Source organism: Leptopilina heterotoma, unplaced genomic scaffold (assembly GCF_015476425.1).
Source record: "Leptopilina heterotoma isolate Lh14 unplaced genomic scaffold, ASM1547642v1 Lhet_60, whole genome shotgun sequence".
Classification (NCBI taxonomy): Eukaryota; Metazoa; Arthropoda; class Insecta; order Hymenoptera; family Figitidae; genus Leptopilina; species Leptopilina heterotoma.
This window is the reverse complement of record NW_025111138.1, coordinates 4,770,406-4,792,072: the sequence shown is the minus strand read 5'-3', so window position 1 is coordinate 4,792,072 and position 21,667 is coordinate 4,770,406. Positions and strand designations below refer to the sequence as shown.

The following is a 21,667-nucleotide window of genomic DNA, read 5'->3' as shown; positions in this document are numbered from 1 at the left end:
TTTTTGCCATTTTTTTTCGCATTGCCTGCCTAAAACTATTTTATGCCACTAATAATAGAGTTTTAAAAGTGGAAAAGTTTGTCTGACTAAAAATAATCTTTACTACTAAATATCATTTTGTAAGTAAATTAAATCGTTCAGTCTGACTAAAACTATCTTGTACCACTAAAAACAAGTTAGAAAAATAAAAAAAAATGTCTGATTAAAATTATTACTGCACATTATTAGTATTTTATTATTATTAGATAAAATTGTCTGACTAAAAATGTTTTTTACTACTAGTAATTAATTTACAAAAAAATATGACACAATATTTTTATACCACTTATTTTAAGTAAACGAGAAAAAATTTATGTGTCTGACTAAAAATATTCTTAACTACTTGTTATCGCAGTTTGGCAAGAAAACAAAATCGTCCTGTCTGACTGAAAAAATGTTATACTACTAATTATAAAAGTTACAAAAATAGTAAACGTTTGTCTGATTAAAATGACTAAAAAATTTGTTTGACTAAAATTTGTCTGACTAAAAATGATCTTCCCTACTTGTTACCACTTTTTGTAAGAAAACAAAGTTGTCTTGTCTGACTAAAAATATTTTATACTACTAAATATAAAGTAAAAAATTAAAAAAGTTTGTCTGACTGAAATAAATTATATCACTTATTTTATTGTCCCAGGAAAAATTAATTTTTCTGACTAAAAATATTCTTAACTACTTGTTATCGCAGTTTGGCAAGAAAACAAAATCGTCCTGTCTGGCAAAAAAAATTTTATACTACCTATTAATTCTAAAATTTATAAAAATAGTGAAAATTTGTCTAACTGAGAAAGTTTTTCACTACTAGTTTTATACTACTAATTATAAACTTACAAACATAACATTGTTTCTGTAAATAAAAATTTTTATACCACTTAATTTAATATCAGAAGAAAAATAGAATTCGTCCGACTAAAAATATTCTTTACTACTAGTCATTAATTCCCCCCCCAAAAAAAATCGTTCTTTCACGTTAAAACTACAAATTTAACCAAAATAAATTCAAATTTATATTAAAATTTATATTTCAAAGAATATAAATTTTTATAAAATTATATTTACCATATAAAAAAAATAAAACAAATAACTGTAAATAAAAACATTTTCATCGAAAATATTATACAAAGAAAAACAAAATCCAAATTTATCACGTCATTCATTTCAAACAAATGTACACAACAAAAATAAATAAATTCTTATAAATTGAAAAATAAACAAAAAAAAATGCAAAAATAAACATATAAATAAAATAATAAATAAATAATTCTAAAGTGTAAATATTTGAACTCATTGTCAGTGTTTGATTTAATGGAAAGTTTGAGGAAAAATTTTTGAATTTATGAGAATAATATTTAAACAAAGAAAAAAAAGGGGGATGGAAAAAAATTATTAATTGATCCATTTATAAAATCCAGTGAAAAACTGTTTCATGTTTGAAATTCCAGGTCACCTTTTGGCTCTCTTTTCTCTAGGGCGTGTTATGCCTCGGTGATTAGTTGGAGTTTTGCCAAATGCAGCATAAAACGTTAAAAAGTGTGTGCTCCGCTCCATAATGTCTATCGGCTAATAAAGTGTTAAATGAATAATTAATAGCAACTATACTACTCTGCTAATAATTAATTATTAATAGTTAATTTTTTTCTGATAGCCATTAGCCGTTTATAAATGGCAGTGCTTTCATCACGAGAAGTAGATTATGTGATGTCATTGGAAAAATTAATTTCTATTATCACTTCATAATACATTTTTTTCAAGTATATTTTATACTTTACTTTTTCTTACCGGAAAAATAGAAATTCTGTTGATTTTTTATTTCTCTTTAATAATTTGTAATATTTTGATTTTTTAGTCTTTTAAATTTTTGAAATATTCTTCTGCATTTTTTATATATTCTTTTAAATTTGTAATATTGTTTTGAATTAATCGTATTTTTTTCATTTTGTAACATTTTTTTTCAATTTTTGCTAATTGAACATTTTTTCTAAAATCTAGTTTATAACTAGTAGTAATTAACATTTATAGTCAGACACATTTTTTTCTATTCTTGTATTATTACAATGAGTAACTGAAAAAGTTACTGTCCATCAAAAAATTTTTATTGTTGTAAGTAATAAATAACAAGTAGTACAAAACATTTTTATCAAGACTGAACGATTTTGATTTCTTTTTCTATTAATAACTAGTAGTAAAAAAGTATTTTAAAGATCTTTTTTCTTGTAATTTTAAAGTGCGTGATATAAAAAATTACAGTCAAAAATTTTTTGATTATATTCTTAACTGTCTGGCTAAAGAAAAGTTATACTACCCAATTAGTAGTATAATTTTTCTTTAGTCAGACATTACGTTTTTTTAGAAATATATTTTATCTTTTAAAACTAATATTAAATAAAGTGTAATAATATTAAGTACCTAAACTTAATATTATTTCGTTTTATTTAATATTAGTTTTCTTTCTTTAATATAATTTTTTTTTATATCATTTTTATACTAAAAAGTTAAAAATATTTTTCATTTGTCAATAAAATTTTTCTTTATAAACAATTTTCTTCATTTAGCATAGTTTTCTATTTTTAAAACCATTTTTTTTTTATTAAAAATATTTTTATTTTTCTAATATAATTTTATTTTATTTGATAATATTTTTTTAGTTTTGAAAACTATTTTGAAAACTATTTTTTACTTCATATTATTTTTCTTAATGTAATACTTGTTTTCTTCTTTTTTTATACAAATTGTCTTTTTTTCACTACCATTATTTTGTAACTTGAAAATATTTTTCTTTTCCCAATACAATTTTTCTGTAATTAGTATAATTTTCTCATTTTTTAAAAGTTAAAAACATTTTTCTTTATTTAGTATTATTTAAATATTTAACATTATTTTTCTTACTTAGTAGTAGTTTACGGTATTTTATTTTATTTTTCTTTATTTAATTTTTAACGAATTTTTCTCTTTTATTGAATATTTAATTTTAGTATACTTATCGCATGAAAGGGAATTTATTTTATAACCCATTTATAAATATTATTCTATAACCCATATTTCTGTAAATAAATAAAAAAATATTTTTCAAAATAGAAGAATTCTTCTGTTTTTAAAACAATTTTTTTATTTAATATTATATTCTTGCAACATTGTTTTACAGTGTTTGCATTTTTAATTCATTAATTTCTTATTTTATTTCTATTTTCTTTTTAGTCATTCTTTACTTTTCTTTGAACTGTTTTTCTATCTTAACATATGAAATATTAAACAGCTTTGTAGAGGAAGTATGTGCTTTTAAAAACGACAAAAATAAACAGAATTATTTTTTATTTGAACAAAAAAATTAAAATGTGGAACACATAATGCTCATAAAGATAAAAGTACTGAAAGTATGAAAAATAATTCAATGTCTGACTAATATATGAATTTCCTTAGTTGTATAATTATAATAACTAGTAGTAAAAGACATTGTTACCCAGACAAATTTTTTCCTGTAATATTAAAGTTAGTGATATAAAATGTTTCAGTCAGATAATTTTCTCCTTCTTTAAATTGCAAGTTAGGTTTTTTTCATTTTTTTGGAAGATTTTCCATTTTCTATTTATGAAATATCAGATATAAAATATAGTGACGTGTGAATATTTGGGGCAAAATTCTAAATTTCTATTCTGACAGGCATTAATGAATGCAGTCAATTAGGTACTTGAATATTGAACGTCTGGCAATTATACAACGTTTGAATGTCGATGCAATTGATGGAGTTTCGTCGACGAATCAAACGAACTGAATCAGAGACGTCGGAAATGTCCGAGAGACTTGAACAAAATATCGTTGCGGATGAAAGTGTCTACGTGTGTGAGTGTGTGTGTGTGTGTGTGTGCGCATTGCCAACATACATCCATATGGAAGATTTGACGAGGAGGGATGTTAGCAAATAAAACCGTCCACCGACTAATATTTGCCGATACGACGCTTTGTGTGGGGATTTGTTAACTCTTTTTGTCACTGTTGCTACTGAAATACCATCATTACACGCTTTAAACTTTATATACATGCTCTAAAATTTCTCTCTCTCTCTATTTTATTTTTCTCAAAATAAACCCCGAAAAAAGGAATATTCCTGACAAATAAAATGAAGAAAGTTAAATTAAGTTCCTTTGTACGAAGTACAGAAAAGTATTTTGTTGGGAAGAAAAATAAAAAAGGAATAATTTCTTTCCAAGGGAATTGAAAAAAAAAGAATGTTTCTTGTCTGACTGATACCGACTATTTCTACTAATTTAACTATTTTTACTAACCCAGCTAAAAAAGTTCTATAGAATTTCCTTGAATCATTCTATATACATGAATTCTAGTGAATATTCTGCAGAATTTCATAGAATCATTCTATACATGAATTCTAGTGAATATTCTACAGAATTTCACTAAAATGATTCTACAGAATTTCTACATGAATTTTACTAAAATTTAGTTATTTTTAAAGAATTTAAATTCGTGAAATAATATTTTTCAACTTTGTATATGTGTCATTGAATGAGAATATTGTATTTCTTCAAAATTATTTTTATCATTTCAATTAAATTATTATTTTGAAGAATTTTTCCCCAAAATTTTTCTTTAAATCAATTAATTTTCAAAAAAGTTCTACAATTTTCAAAATCTATTTATTTACATTATTCAATGTTGCAAATTCCAATTATTTGTAAATTCTTGAATTAAATATATATTAGAAAATAAAAACTTCAAATAATATAAAAAAAATTCAATTACATTTTTAAAAAAAAAATTAATTTTAAAATTCAATTATTTCTAAAAATCAACGCTATATTGCTTTTAAAATTCAATTATTATCTAAAATTTGAACTGAAATTAATTTTTAAATCAATTTTTATTAGAAAATTCTACTAGAATTCAAATATTTAAATACAAAAGTAAATTATTTATTGAATAATTGAATGTTTCTTAAAATTTAATTCTTGTAAAGAATTTTATTAACAAATTTTTAAATAATTTAATTCTATCGACGAATTTTAATAAAAAAATTTTAGAATAGTTACATTTTTCAAGGAATTTGATTAAAATTGTATTACAAATAATTTAAATACTGCAATGAGTTTTATTATTTCTGAAAATAATTGAATTATTGAGGAGAAACTTATAAAAAATTTGTAAATATTTCAATTCCTGTGAAATTTTTATTATTTATGCGAAAATAATTAAATGTTTGCGTACAATTTTATCAAAATATTTATAAATAATTAAATTCTTTCGACGATTTTTAATAAAATTTTTAAGAATTTAAGAAATTTAATTTCTGCTATAATTTGTAACTTCTCGAAAATTAAATTTTTTTTAGTATTAACTAAAATTTTTCTATAAATCCATTATTTTTAATAATTTTTGAAATAGTATTTTTACTATTATTATATTTTAATAATATTTACATTTATTGAGGAATTCGATCAAAATTTTATTAAAAATAATTGAAATTTTGACAAAAAAAATAAAAAAAAAAATAAAATAAAATAAAAATAATAAAATTCGTAAAATTCGTAAAATAAAAATTATTTTACGAAATTTATATTCCTTCTAATTAAAAATCACTAAAAGTTAGTAGAATTCATGTCGAAATTTTATAGAATCTTATACTACTAATTATAATGTCACAAAAATAGTGAAAATTTGTATGACTGAAATTGTTTGTATCACTTATTTTTTAATATTAAAAAGAGAAAATTTGTCTGAATAGAAATGTTCATTTCTACGTGTTATAGCTTTTGTAGGAAAACAATATAGTTCGGTCTGACTAAAAACAGTTATACTACTAATTATAAAGTAATTAAAAATAACTAAAATTTGTCTGTCAAAATTTTTTTCTATCACTTATTTTTATTATTAAAGGAAAAAATAATTTGTCGGACTTAAAAATGTCCTTTACTACTAAATTACTAATTATCATTTTGCAAGAAAACAAAATCGTTTTGTCAGACTAGAAAAAAATGTTTATACTACAAATTCTAAAAGTTACAAAAATAGTGAAAATTTGTCTGATTAAAAATGTTTTTTCTTACCACAAGTAGTAGGAAAAAACACTTTTAATCAGACAAATTTATATTACTTATGCTGATAAAATAATAAAAATAATTAGTTTGACTATATATATTTTTAACTACCAAGAAAAGAATAGAAATTCGTATTGTCTGACTAAAAAATTTTGTACTGCTAAAAAATATTCTTTACTACTTGTCATAAATTTTCTTGAAAACCAAATTATTCTTTTAGAATAAAACTATGAATTTAACTAAAATAATTTATATTTCAAAAAAAAAAATTTACCATCAAAAAATTAAATAAATAAAATAAAAAATAAATAAAAAATAAATAAATAAATAAAAAATCGATAGTAAAAACGAATTTACCTAATCGTCGACCCTTTGAACACTAAATTTGTTAATTAATAGCTTATTATTGTAATAAAAGGGTATAAACCCGTAAAATTTGTAAAATTAAAAGAATAACAATAATAACATTTACTTTTTTTCTATAAGGAAGAAAAAGCACAATACCTGAAGAAAAGTGGTTTGAAAATAGCCGGATCTGTATCAATCTTGGCTTTAGAGTTAATAACAGAAGAATAGTAACAAAAATATTTGTTGAGAGGTAGAAAAAAAAATTGTTAGCCAGAGTGTAAAAGTAAAATCGAGCAGAAAACAATTTTGACGTGAAACAAAAGGCACTTGTACTTAGGAAATGAAGAACAAGAGAGAAATAAGAGAAAGAGTGTATTTTATATAAGTCTCGGTTTTATATATATATATATATAGCCAAAACCCAAGTTGAAGTGGATAAGTAGAAAAATCGATATCCGGTATTTGAACAGGCACCCTTTTCATTCGCGACTCCTGACGGTTCCATATAGTCTGTTACTTTCAACATTTTCTTTCTCCTCCCGCGTTGCTCTACTGCTTCCAACCATGTTCTTCTAACTTTCCTACCAAAGGAATAGTACTTAACCAAAGACGATCTATCTCCAAAGTGCTGCTACTCTACTCGACCCCATTTATGACATACCTTAACTCATCCATGCTGATTCTTTCTTTTAAGAAAAATCTTGAAACAAACTGCACTCAAGTCCCCATGTATCTCTGGGCTTCAACTTGCTTCACTACTAGGTTTTTTTCTTTTTTTCTCTTTTTTTTTGCTTTTTTTTTTTTTTTTTTTTTTTGCACCTCGTACGTTCAAAGTAAAGTGAATTGAGAGATGCTTTATATAATAATTATACAGAGACGCAACGCTTTGTGGTAAAAGAAAAAACTCGTCCAGTAAAATGAAGTTTTACTAGAGGACTTTTTTTTGTTGCTTTTTTTAGCTTTTAGACGAAAAGAGCAAGTAATGGGAGTACAATGTCGTTAGGTGTGTAACTAAAATTGAAAACTCAAATAAATTGGACATTATATAAGAAAATGGACAGTAATGTAATTAATCTAACATTAATAATTATTAACGTTAGATTAATTATATTACTTTCCATTTTCTAATTTAATTTCCAATTTATTTGATAATTATATTTATTTTATAATTTAATAATTTTACATATTAGTAATATTGCTGATATTTATATTTTAGATGATTAATTATTTTAATTAATAATGCTAAGTAACTATATTAACTAATAATTAATTAATAATAATTATTAGTAATACTATTCATATATTAATTTTTCAAATTAATAATTATTTATTAGTTAATTGTTACAGAATTGTCTAAGTAGTGAAAGACAAATATTGTCAGACATTTTTTATTAAGCAGTTTACACCAATATTAGTCAGACAATAAGATATTTTTTATAGAATAAAAATGATTGTCTGACTAAACACATTTTTTACTACTAGCTTATCATTTTGCAAGGAAATAAAAGCGTACTGTCTGACTAAAGAAAAATTATTCTACTGATTTTAGTGTTACAAAAATAATTAAAGTTTGTCTGACTGAAACTTTTTGTTCCACTAATATTAATATTTGTGGAGAAAAATAAATTGTCTGACTAAACATGCTTTCAACTACTAGTTATATTTTATCAAAGAGGCAACATCGCCCTGTCTGACAAAAATAATGTTATTCCACTAATAATAGAAATATAAAAATAAAAATTTGTTGTCTGACCAAATTTTTTTATATCACTTATTTTATTTTTACGAGAAAAAAAATGTTTTGACTAAAATTATTTTTAACTACTAGTTATCAATTTGTAGAAAAAAAAATTTCTGTCTGACTAAAATAATCTTTTACTTCTAAAGATAAAGTTCTGAGAATGCAAAAGTTTGAATGACTGCAACTGCTTATATCACTTATTTTAATATTGTCAGAAAAAAAATCCGTTTCACTAAAAAAGTTTTTTACTAATAGTTATTATTTAAATAAACAAAATCCTACTGCCTGATTAAAAAAATTTACACTACTAATTATAAATAATATTAATTTGAAATTATCACTCGGTTGCTTTTAATATTGCTCATTGTAGAGTTAGATAATTTTTTAAGTAGTAAAAGACAATTATAGTCAGACACTGACTAAAAAATATTTTTTACTACTAGTTATCATTTTACAAGAAACCAAAATCGCCATGTCTGACTAAAAAATCTTATACTACTAAATTATAAAGGTACATAAATAATGAGAATATTATTATTTTCATTATTACTCTTATTTTTAATATTACTACTACTTTTATTATTATTATTATTATTATTATTATTTATTATTAAGATCAGTATTAATATTAATAAAATTTAAAAAATTAAGTTTTCAATTTCATTAAAAATATATTTTCAAAAATAAAATTCAAACTTACGAAAAGATTTTCAATATTGCAAACTGGTAACACTGACCTGAAACAAAAAAAAATACGAAATTATTAAACTGTTTTCATTTTATACAGAAATTTATGTGGAAATTTTACTGTATGAAAATAGAAAATAGTATATAATCGAACGTCCTGGATTATTATTATTATTATTATTATTATTATTATTTTAATTAATAATTTTTTATACAGAAGAAAGAAATAAAAAATTTTGGAAAATATATATTTTTAGTCTAATTAAAAAAGTCAAAATAATGATGAAAGTTTGTCTGACTGAAACTTATTGTTTCACTTATTTTTTTATTTTTACAAGAAAATAAGAATTTGTCTGACTATAAATGTTCTTTGCTACTAGTTGTCATTTCGCAAGTCAAAATTATCGTATTGTCTGACTAAAACAATCTTATACTACTAATAAAAAAAGTTACAAAAAGTAAAAAATGTTGGTCTGACCAAAACAATTTTGTATCACTTACTGTCACACTCCTGATAATAAGTTTATTTAAAATGTTTTTTAAATTCAATTATTTTCCAAATTTGCAATTAGAATTCTTTAAAAATACGATTACATTACAAAATAATTTTTAAATGTAAACAAAAAAAAATTCATTAAAATATAAAATTTATCTCAATGAAATTTGATAAAATTTTCAATTGTTTCAATTTTTTAATAATTATTTTCGGAAATTTAATTTTTTAATTAATTTAAATTTTTATTTAATTTAATTAAATTTTTTAATTTTTTTTTAATTAAATTATTAAAAACTTATTCTTATTTATTTTTTGACAGGAATTAAAATCTCATATAATTTCAATGAAAAACCTTTTAAAATTGAATTATTTCTAAAAATTGCAATTGCAATTCTTCCAAAATTTAATTCTTTTTTTTTAGAATTTTTCAATTAAATTTTTCAAAACTTTAAGAATTCTGAAAGAAAAATAATGTAGTTGATAATTTTTTAAAATAAAACTTTACTAATTTAATTATATAATATTATTAATATTATTAATATTAATATTATTAATATATTATTATTATTATTATTATTATTATTATTATTATTATTATTATTATTATTATTATTATTATTATTATTATTATTATTATTATTATTATTATTATTATTATATTATTATTATTATTATTATTATTATTATTATTATTATTATTATTATTATTATTATTATTATTATTATTATTATTATTATTATTATTATTATTATTATTATTATTATTATTATTATTAATATTATTATTATTTAATTATACTTTTGCTTCTCTTAAATTTTCAAGATATTTAATTTAAAAACCTTTTAAAATTTAATTAATTCCTAAAATTCCTGTTATAATGCTTTAAATATTCAATTATTTTCTAACATTTTAAATGAAATTTTTTTTAATCAATTGCTATCAGAATTCAACGACGAGAACTAAATTATTTAAATAGAATAATTTTCGTAAATTTATAAAATAATGTTTTTTCAAAAATCCAATTATATTTATAGATTGATTTATTGATTCAGCATTGAAAAGATTTTATTTATTTCAAACTCTTCCTATTTTTAACAATAATCGAACTTTACAGATTTAAAATTGAATTTTGGGAATAATTTAACTTTGAACTATCGAGAAAAAATTATTTTTTATGAATTATTTTGAAATAATTTTTTATTTAAAAATTCAAAAAATAATTGAATTTTATAAAATTTGGGTATTTAATTTTTTTTTTATAAAGTTTGTAAATAAGTAGCAAATGTCTCAACCGCCAAACGAAGTATTTAATTTATTATTATTATTATTATTATTATTATGTTAATTATGTAAAATCCAAATTTTTTTATTTTCAAATTTATTTGTGTATAATTTTGGATTTAAAATAAAAAAATTTATCTTTAATAAATTTCTTCAACAATATTCAATTTCTTTTTTTAAATTTGATAAAGTTTTTTGCATAATTATTCTCAATAGAATTTTAATTGCGAATTACTCAAAAGAATTCGATTATCTTTACAAAATTCAAATAAAAAATTCTTCGACAATGAAAAGTTACAAAAATGTTAAATAAAAAAAAAATACATAAATAAAAAAAAAATTAATAATTAAATTAATTAAATAATTAACAAGTTGTTCATTTCATGACCATTTAGCTTCCTCAATGTATAAAAATTGCGGTTTTGCAAACTTTTGAAAAACTATGTACAAAAGGGTTCGTCGAGAAGATTTGTTAAAAATAAAATTATATAAATCATTTATAATTTATAATTTGTTATATAAATATTTGGTGAAATTTACACTTTGATTTGCCAATTGCTTCTTTTTTATGCTAGAATAATCATTTCAAAATATTAATATTAATATTAAATAAATTATGAAAAACATACAAAATTTGAATTTTTTTTTAAAAAGAAAAATATTTATTAATTTGATAAATTTTGATAAAATATATACTTTGTATACATCAATCGATTCGTTTTCTTGTCAGGAATGTAATTTTGAGAATAATTAATGAGTCCATATAACCTTCTTTTGAAAAATTGAAAATCGTCACCAATGCAAAGCTTCCTCATGAGGAAGCAATAATTAAATTAAATTAATTAATTAATAAATAATTTAATAAATTAATTAATTAATAAATAATTTAATAAATTAATTAATTAATACTTAATAAATAAAAAAAATTAACTTCAGGTTTGGACAGAATACGACGATTTTTATAGTTAATTTTGCAGTAACCTGGTAAAATAAAAAAAATTGAAATAATTTATATTGCTTCCTCATAAAGGGAGCCTTATAGTGAGGTCGATTTCCGAATTTTTTAGAACCAATTATTTTTACAAATTTTATAGTGTAGTATATATAATTCGTCGAGAGGAACAAATGTCCGGATGTATGTGTGTGTGTGTGTGTATGTCACCGATTCTTGTGGACAAATTTTCTCTTACACGTCTTGACGGATTTTGATAAAATTTTGTAGGTGTATTACGGTAACGAATACCAAAAATCAGTCAAAAGGATTTTCAAAAATATCTAAAAAAAAATTTGTTTTCAACAATTTTTTAATTTTTGAAAAAATAATTTTTGGATTTTTTGAAGTAACTTTTTTCTATATTAAAATTTTTATTAATTGTTGTCAAAATTGCATTCCTGACATAAAAACGAATCGATTCATGTATATAAAGTATATATTTTATCAAAATTTATAGAATTAATAAATATTTTAAATTTTCACAAAAAATTGAAATTTTGTACTTTTTAACATTTTATCTTAACACTTTAAAATAATTATTCTAAAATAAAAAATTAAACAATTGGTATATATTATATTGAGGAAGCTTAATGATCATGAAATGAACAACTTGTATAATTCGTCGAGAGGAACAAATGTCCGGATGTATGTGTGTATGTATGTGTGTGTGTGTGTGTGTGTATGTCACCGATTCTTGTGGACAAATTTTCTCTTACACGTCTTGACGGATTTTGATAAAATTTTGTAGGTGTATTACGGTCATGAATACTAAAAATCAGACAGAAGGATTTTTAAAAATATCTAAAAAAAAAATTTTTTCAACAATTTTTTAATTTTTGAAAAAATTAATTTTTGGATTTTTTAAAATAACTTTTTTCTATATTAAAATTTTCATTAATTCTTGTCAAAATTGCATTCCTGACATAAAAACGAATCGATACATGTATATAAAGTATATATTTTATCAATATTTATAGAATTAATAAATGTGACGCGACACGGGAAAAGGGATGGCGTCGCTTTAAACGCTCTCCCTGTAAAATTCTCTTTTGAGGCGATAGGTCCCTTTTCTCGTGTCGCGTCACAAATATTTTAGATTTTCATAAAAAAATTGAAATTTTGTATTTTTTGAAATTTTATCTTAATACTTTAAAACATTAATTTTTATTTTTATTTATTAAAAAGAAGATTTATTAATTATATTTAATAAACTATTATAATTATTTAACTTTTAAAATTATATATAATAATATATTTTAGTAGTAGCACCCTCACCCGAACTCCTTCAGACAATGAAAATTGGTAAAAACGAAAATAAAAAATTATTTCATCCAAATTTATTTAATCTAATCATCTGAAAATTACCAAAGCTCTAGTAGGGACTAAACCCTAATTAATCCTTAAGAATAGAGAATTTTATTTTAATTTTCTAGTAGTAGCACCCTCACCCGAACGCTATCAGACAATCCTAATTTGATAAAAAGGAAAATAAAAATTTATTTCATCCAAATTTATTTAATCTAATCATCTGAAAATCACCAGAGTTCTAGTAGGGACTGAGCCCTACCCAATCCTGAAGAATAGAGAATTTTATTTCAATTTTTAAGTAGTAGCACCCTCACCCGAACGCTATCAGACAATCGAAATTTGGTAAAAACGAAATTAAAAATTTATTTCTTCCAAATTTAATAATTCTAATCATCTGAAAATCACCAGAGTTCTAGTAGGGACTGAACTCTGTACAATCCTGAAGAATAGAGAATTTTATTTGAATTTTTTAGTAGTAGCAGGTCCACCCGTATGCCATCAGACAATCAAAATTTGGTAAAAAGGAAAATAAAAATTTATTTTATCCAAATTTATTCAATCTAATTATCTGAAAATTACCAGAGTTCTAGTAGGGACTAAACTCTATACAATCCTGAAGAATAGAGAATTATATTTGAATTTTTTAGTAGTAGCAGGTCCACCCGTACGCCATCAGACAATCCTAATTTGATAAAAAGGAAAATAAAAATTTATTTCATCCAAATTTATTCAATCTAATCATCTGAAAATTACCAGAGTTCTAGTAGGGACTGAACCCTACACAATCCTGAAGAATAGAGAATTTTATTTGAATTTTTTAGTAGTAGCAGGTCCACCCGTATGCCATCAGACAATCAAAATTTGGTAAAGACGAAAATAAAAATTTATTTCATCCAAATTTATTCAATCTAATCATCTGAAAATTACCAGAGTTCTAGTAGGGACTAAACTCTATACAATCCTGAAGAATAGAGAATTTTATTTGAATTTTTTAGTAGTAGCAGGTCCACCCGTACGCCATCAGACAATCAAAATTGGTAAAAACGAAAATAAAAATTTATTTCTTCCAAATTTAACAAATCTAATCATCTGAAAATTACTAGAGATCTAGTAGGGACTGAACTCTATACAATCCTGAAGAATAGAGAATTTTATTTTAATTTTTTAGTAGTAGCAGGTCCACCCGTACTTCATCAGACAATCAAAATTTGGTAAAAACGAAAATAAAAATTTATTTCATCCAAATTTATTCAATCTAATCATTTGAAAATTACCAGAGTTCTAGTAGGGACTGAACCCTACACAATCCTGAAGAATAGAGAATTTTATTTCAATTTTTTAGTAGTAGCAGGTCCACCCGTATGCCATCAGACAATCAAAATTTGGTAAAAACGAAAATAAAAATTTATTTCATCCAAATTTATTTAATCTAATCATCTGAAAATTACCAGAGTTCTAGTAGGGACTGAACCCTACACAATCCTGAAGAATAGAGAATTTTATTTGAATTTTTTAGTAGTAGCAGGTCCACCCGTACGCCATCAGACAATCCTAATTTGATAAAAAGGAAAATAAAAATTTATTTCATCCAAATTTATTTAATCTAATCATCTGAAAATTACCAGAGGTCTAGTAGGGACAGAACTCTATACAATCCTGAAGAATAGAGAATTTTATTTCAATTTTTTAGTAGTAGCAGGTCCACCCGTATGCCATCAGACAATCAAAATTTGGTAAAAAGGAAAATAAAAATTTATTTTATCCAAATTTATTCAATCTAATTATCTGAAAATTACCAGAGTTCTAGTAGGGACTAAACTCTATACAATCCTGAAGAATAAAGAATTTTATTTCCATTTTTTAGTAGTAGCACCCTCACCCGAACGCCATCAGACAATCAAAATTGGTAAAAACGAAAATAAAAATTTATTTCTTCCAAATTTATTTAATCTAATCATCTGAAAATTACCAGAGTTCTAGTAGGGACTGAACTCTATACAATCCTGAAGAATAGAGAATTTTATTTTAATTTTCTAGTAGTAGCACCCTCACCCGAACGCTATCAGACAATCCTAATTTGATAAAAAGGAAAATAAAAATTTATTTCATCCAAATTTATTTAATCTAATCATCTGAAAATTACCAGAGTTCTAGTAGGGACTGAACTCTACACAATCCTGAAGAATAGAGAATTTTATTTTAATTTTCTAGTAGTAGCACCCTCACCCGAACGCTATCAGACAATCCTAATTTGATAAAAAGGAAAATAAAAATTTATTTCATCCAAATTTATTTAATCTAATCATCTGAAAATTACCAGAGTTCTAGTAGGGACTGAACCCTACACAATCCTGAAGAATAGAGAATTTTATTTGAATTTTTTAGTAGTAGCAGGTCCACCCGTACGCCATCAGACAATCAAAATTTGGTAAAAAGGAAAATAAAAATTTATTTTATCCAAATTTATTTAATCTAATCATCTGAAAATTACCAGAGTTCTAGTAGGGACTGAACCCTACACAATCCTGAAGAATAGAGAATTTTATTTGAATTTTTTAGTAGTAGCAGGTCCACCCGTACGCCATCAGACAATCAAAATTTGGTAAAAAGGAAAATAAAAATTTATTTTATCCAAATTTATTCAATCTAATCATCTGAAAATTACCAGAGTTCTAGTTGGGACTAAACTCTATACAATCCTGAAGAATAGAGAATTTTATTTCAATTTTTTAGTAGTAGCAGGTCCACCCGTACGCCATCAGGCAATCCTAATTTGATAAAAAGGAAAATAAAAATTTATTTCATCCAAATTTATTTAATCTAATCATCTGAAAATTACCAGAGGTCTAGTAGGGACTGAACTCTATACAATCCTGAAGAATAGAGAATTTTATTTGAATTTTTTAGTAGTAGCAGGTCCACCCGTATGCCATCAGACAATCAAAATTTGGTAAAAAGGAAAATAAAAATTTATTTTATCCAAATTTATTTAATCTAATCATCTGAAAATTACCAGAGTTCTAGTAGGGACTGAACTCTACACAATCCTGAAGAATAGAGAATTTCATAACAATTCTTTACTAAATTTCATCATTATAGTTGGTTTTCGTTAAATCGGAGTATCGGACTGATTCCATTTTATCCTAGGAAAGAAAAATAAAGAAAAAATCGTGTGTCGTCAGAAAACAAAAAAGTTGTTTCACTATATTTGGAATATATATTGTGAAAGGATTTAAAAATAGTGCCGTGAAACGAAAACCGTGTTGTTGTCCGACGTTGTAGTTTTAAAAGAACGATACACTAATCACGCAGACTTTTTGTTTCGCTGATTGGATAATGGACTTTTCGGAATTTTAACTTTTAACACAAACACACAAATACTAGAGAGAAGGACACTTTCTCTCCCTCTCTCTCATGCTCTGTATATGCTATAATGGCAGGACGTAACTATTGACTGCGCGTCGCATGTTTCCGCAATTATATACACTGTAGTGCATGTAATGGAAAATGTCACTGGCTACGGCGACGGTATTTACGCATAGACGCAATGAAATTTCATGTAATGAAATTGTGCATTGCAGAACTGTAGGTATACACGGGGACTCGCCACGTTAATGACATCCTCTGGTCTCTCTCATATCGTGACGCTCCGAGGCGCCTAACGACTCAGAATTCTGCTCTCGTCTTTCGTCTCTTTTATCACACTCACACAAACTCTCACCATTTATAGGGTTTTAAACTATAGCCGAGTTTTATAACGTCTCTGTCATGAAAACGGCAAATAATAATAAAAAAGAAAAAAAAAATATAAGAAAAAGAGAAAAAAAAATCCTGATGACCTTTGTCGCAATTCAACTTCTCATATTTCCAGGAGAATAGATTTCTCTTTGAAAACAAACGAGTTGTACGCGGATTTTTATATAGAGACTCAAAAAAACAAGAGAATTTCTCTTTTAGTCATCGTAACTTGATGTTTTTTCATATTGTTTTATTATTACGTTAGGTATAATTATAATATAAGAAAATAAAAACATTTCTTTGAAATTACTCTTACTATTGTAATATGGTAAATTTACCATTTCCTTCTTTTGAACATAATACAGTATTTAATTTCAAATAAATAAATTTATTTTAAAATTAAATACTGTAATATGATCAAAAGGAGTTGTTTTTACGAATGTTCTTTAATTATAAATGTACTATTTTTAAAACTAATATTGCTTCAAAAATAATTGTAGCTACATTTACGAAAAAATGTAGGAAAATGTTTTATTGTCAAAGGAGAATAATTTTAGTGGAAAAATTCCATTTTGTATAAAAATTTTTTAATATTTAACTCATTTTTAATATTTTCAACATTTTTGCTCATTTATTTAACATTTTTGTTACTTTTATTTGAAACATTTCGAATGCCTTTTTTATTCTATTTGAAAAATTTTATCTAAAATTAACGAATGAGGGAAAATTTTTATTCCACTTGAATATTACACAAAATTTTTCTCTTTAAAGAAAAATCCGGCAAACAATCAAAAAGAAATTTAGTCGAATTATATTATTTCGTATCTTACAATTGAAAAAAGGGAATTAAAATTTTTAATTCCCTTTTGTTGGAAGAGTGGAAAATTTAATTTTTTAACATTTTGAGCAAATAATAGTTGCATTTGAATATAAATTACAAAATAAAAAAAATTGTCAATGAGAAACAATTTAGGAAAGTAACAATTAAAATAAATTACCTAAAAGTACAAAAAATTAAAACTTTTTAACAACAATTTCGTCATCCTTAAAAATTATGAAGTAAATAATTTGTAAATAAAATATTGGAGTAAAATAAATTGTAAATATAATTAAATTTCTAATTAAAATTAATGAATGAAAATTAATTTCTCCATACATATTAATTTTTTTCCTTCATAATTTATCCTTTTTGAACAAAAATATTTATTTTGGCAAACTTTTTTAATATTTAAAACATTCTACAAAAAAATTAACACAAAGGAGAAAATTCCATTTCATATGAATATTAAATACAATTTTTTCATTCTTAAAAAAAAATTGTAAACATTTGAATTACACGTTTGATAAGTTTTAAAAGTACAAATTGAATGAATAGAAATTATTTCAACACTGCTTCTAGACAAATATGTTGTATGAAATATAATGTACGTTTAATTAGAGCATCCACTAATTTGAAAAAAATGAAATATTAGCAGTATAAAATTGTTACGAGTTTTATATAACATCAAACTAACAATTTTTTCTCTCTCATTGTGAATAGACAGATAGACTTCATGTATTTAATTAAAAACTTTCTTTTGTAAATCCTATCTCATATTGTGTGACAAAAATATGTTCACCTAAAGGAGTGAGCGCAAAAAAATAATTCCTTGATTTAACATTAAACGTAATATTTTATTTTTGAAAATACGAATTAAAAAATACTCTTAATAATTGTTAATATTATTTGATAATAATCTTTTTTATGAACAGTATTATTAATAATAATAATTATATCATAGAAAACTATCAATAAAACAACAAGAATTCGAAGTCTCGTTACGAATTTCTTTTCCTACTGTTAATAAAAATTAAAAATACTTGAATTCAAAGTCTGACTATAAATTACTTACTCTACTAACAATGAAACTAAAAAAACTTTATAATGTTACTACAAATTTTATTTTCCCTACAATTATTAAAATTATGAATAATTCAATGTCTGACTATAAATTATTTTTCCTACAGTTTTACAGTTTTTAAAAATACAAAAAACTTGTAGTCTGGCTGTAAATTACATTCCCTACTGCGGTTAAAAATTAAATTTTAAAGTCTGGTTATAAAATACTTTTCCTACTTTCATTTAAATTACAAGAATATAAAGTCTGACTATAAATTAATGTTTCTACTCTCCATAAAATTACAGAAACACAAAGTCTGATTATGACTTTCTTTGCCTACTGTAAGTAAAATTACAGGAATTTAAAGTCTTACTGTAGCTTTCTATCTCTACTGTACGAAAAAAAACAAAAATTTTCAAATTACAAAAATTAAAAGTCTGTCTGGAAAATACTTTCCCTATTATTAGTAAAATTACAACAATTTAAAGTCTTACCATTACTTTCTTTCCCCTACTGCAAATACAAACGCAAAAATTTTCTATTTACAAAAATACAAAGTCTGACTGTAACTTTCTTTTCCTACTGCGAATGAAAACACAAGAATTTTCGAATTTTTACAAAAATTTAAAGTCTGACTATAGAATTTACTTTCCCTACTGTTAGTAAAATTACAAGAAATTAAAGTCTCATAGGAAAATCTTCTTTCCACTGTCAATAAAATTACATAAATTTAAAGTCTGGCTATAAATTATTTTCCCTACTGTTGGTAAAGTTACAAGAATTAAAAGTCTGACTGAAATTTACTTTTCCTACTTTTAGTAAAATTACAAGAATTTGAAGTCTGGTTATAAATTACTTTACCTACTTCTATTAAATTACAAAAACTTCGATGTCTGGCTATAAATAACTTTTCCTACTTTTAATAAAAATACAAGAATTTAAAGTCTTACTGTAACTTACTTTCCCTACTGCGAATAAAAAACAAAAATTTCGTAGTCTGGCTATAAATTGTACTTTTGATAAATTACAAGAATTTAAAGTCTGACTAACTTACTTTCTCTATTGCAAATTAAAAAACAAAAATTTTCAAAGTCTGTCAATAAATTACTTTTACTACTTGTAGTAAAATACAAGAATTTAAAGCCAGACTGTAAATTAATGTTTCTACTGCGAATAAAATTAGAAAAACTCAAAAGACTGTCTATAAATTACTTTCCCTACTTGTAGTAAAATTTCAAGAATTTAAAGCTAGAAAGAAAATTAATGTTTCTACTTCGAATAACAATATAAGAATTTCTGGCTATAAATTACTTTCCCTACTATTAGTAAAATTACAAGAATTTGAAAGTCTGACTGTAACTTACTTTCCCTACTACGAATAAAAATACAAAAATTTCGATGTCTGGATATAAATAACTTTCCCTACTTTTAGTAAAATTACAACAATTTAAAGTCTAACTTACTTTCTCTACTGCAAATTAAAAAACAAAAATTTCAAAGTCTGTCAATAAATTACTTTCCCTACTTTAAGTAAAATACAAGAATTTAAAGCCAGACCATAAAACTTATAAAATAAAATACTATAAACTTTATATATTTATATCTATAGAGAAGCTGTTTAGCATTGGGTTCAAAGTGTCTGTGACAACGAAGTCTAATGCCTCTCATCAACTGAAGGAATTGATTCCCGAGCGGAAATGGATCTGAATAGCATTGTAGGCTGTCTTTAGTGATCGATAATATCTCTATAATATATATGACAATACTCAATATTCATTGATCATTCATTGCAGCATAGCCATCAGTTAATTAAAGTAATATGGAAATACCCATTGTTTGATCAATGATAATAAATTACACATTAATTTCTTCAATAACAAAAAATATATATATATTCTCTCCATTGACAATGAAAATTGCATTCATAAAATAATCAACGAAATAATAAATGAACGAAAAAAGGGATTTTAATCGATTTATGAATTTTTAATATATTATTTACTCTGATAATTACATGAAAAAAAAAGAATTTTACATATTGAATTATTTTTATGAAAAATATTAAAATATTTCCTTTAAAATTTTAATATTTCCTCAGGTCTAAATTTTATATAATATATTAAAAATTAAAAGATCTTTCTTTTGACTCGATTTCTTAAATTTCTTCTGAGAGACTTTTGAGAAAACCGCCAATTTTACCTGGAATTATTTAATTATTTAATTATTTTTATAAGTTATAAATTTGAAATTTATTATTTCTAAAATGAAAAGAATTCTCAGAAAAGGAATTAAGAGAAAGCGAAAGAATTTGTTTTTGTTTAACAAACTTAAAGATTGGAGCACTAAACGGTCACTTATGCGGTTCAGTGAATAGTTCACATCCTGCAATTAGAGTAATGTGAAGTACACACATATATAGATCGAGACCAATTCCTTCGTCTTCACCACAAGTTGAATTTATATACCACGACGTATTTTATTTGTCGAAACAATAAATCATTTTTGATTGGAACGAGTTCGCAGTCGCTCCCCGGACCAAAATTCATTAAAATCGATGTCAAGGGCAGTGTTCTCTGTTATAGTTTTCGATCCATAATAATGATGTTTAGCAACTGTTGCAAGTGTTTCCTGTCATGATACACACAGAGTAATATACAATATCGATCGTTTCGTCGATATTATACATTATATATATATAGAGAGAGAGAGAGAGGGATAGAGAAAATCAGAGATGGAATCGATTCAATGAAAACTATTGTGATTCAATTATCCAAAATTGAGTAAATGATCTTGACAGTCAGTTTATTAATTAAAGGCACTTGACACATTCCAGGACATTATTCCGACAATAGGATCTCTATAGACATGCGTACATTTGACTTGAATGCCATCTGATTGAATCACTATGCGAACGAGATTAATATAGAGACAATGATGTTATTAGGATTGTGCGCTTGATTTTCATTAATAATTATTATTTATTGGTATTATTAAGAATGTACCTATTAAACACTTTTTTTTTAATTTATTAAAAAATAAAATATAACGAATCTATATTATTATTAATTAGTTCATAATATCATAATGAAAATATTTGAATTCTTGCT

General features: G+C 23.5%; 1 protein-coding gene across 4 annotated transcripts in view; it reads right to left on the bottom strand.

Annotated features, from left to right (window-relative positions):
- The window catches only part of LOC122509355 (protein artichoke-like), a 202,278-nt gene that overhangs the window by 54,596 nt on the left and 126,015 nt on the right, over positions 1-21,667 (bottom strand). For 2 of the 4 annotated variants that reach the window (XM_043623347.1, XM_043623349.1), the window contains one exon: positions 8,876-8,912. The exons of the other annotated variants lie outside the window; for them this stretch is intronic. In XM_043623347.1, coding sequence (XP_043479282.1) covers positions 8,876-8,912 — 37 coding nt within the window. The remainder of the gene's footprint in view (positions 1-8,875; positions 8,913-21,667) is intronic. 4 annotated transcript variants of the gene reach the window in all.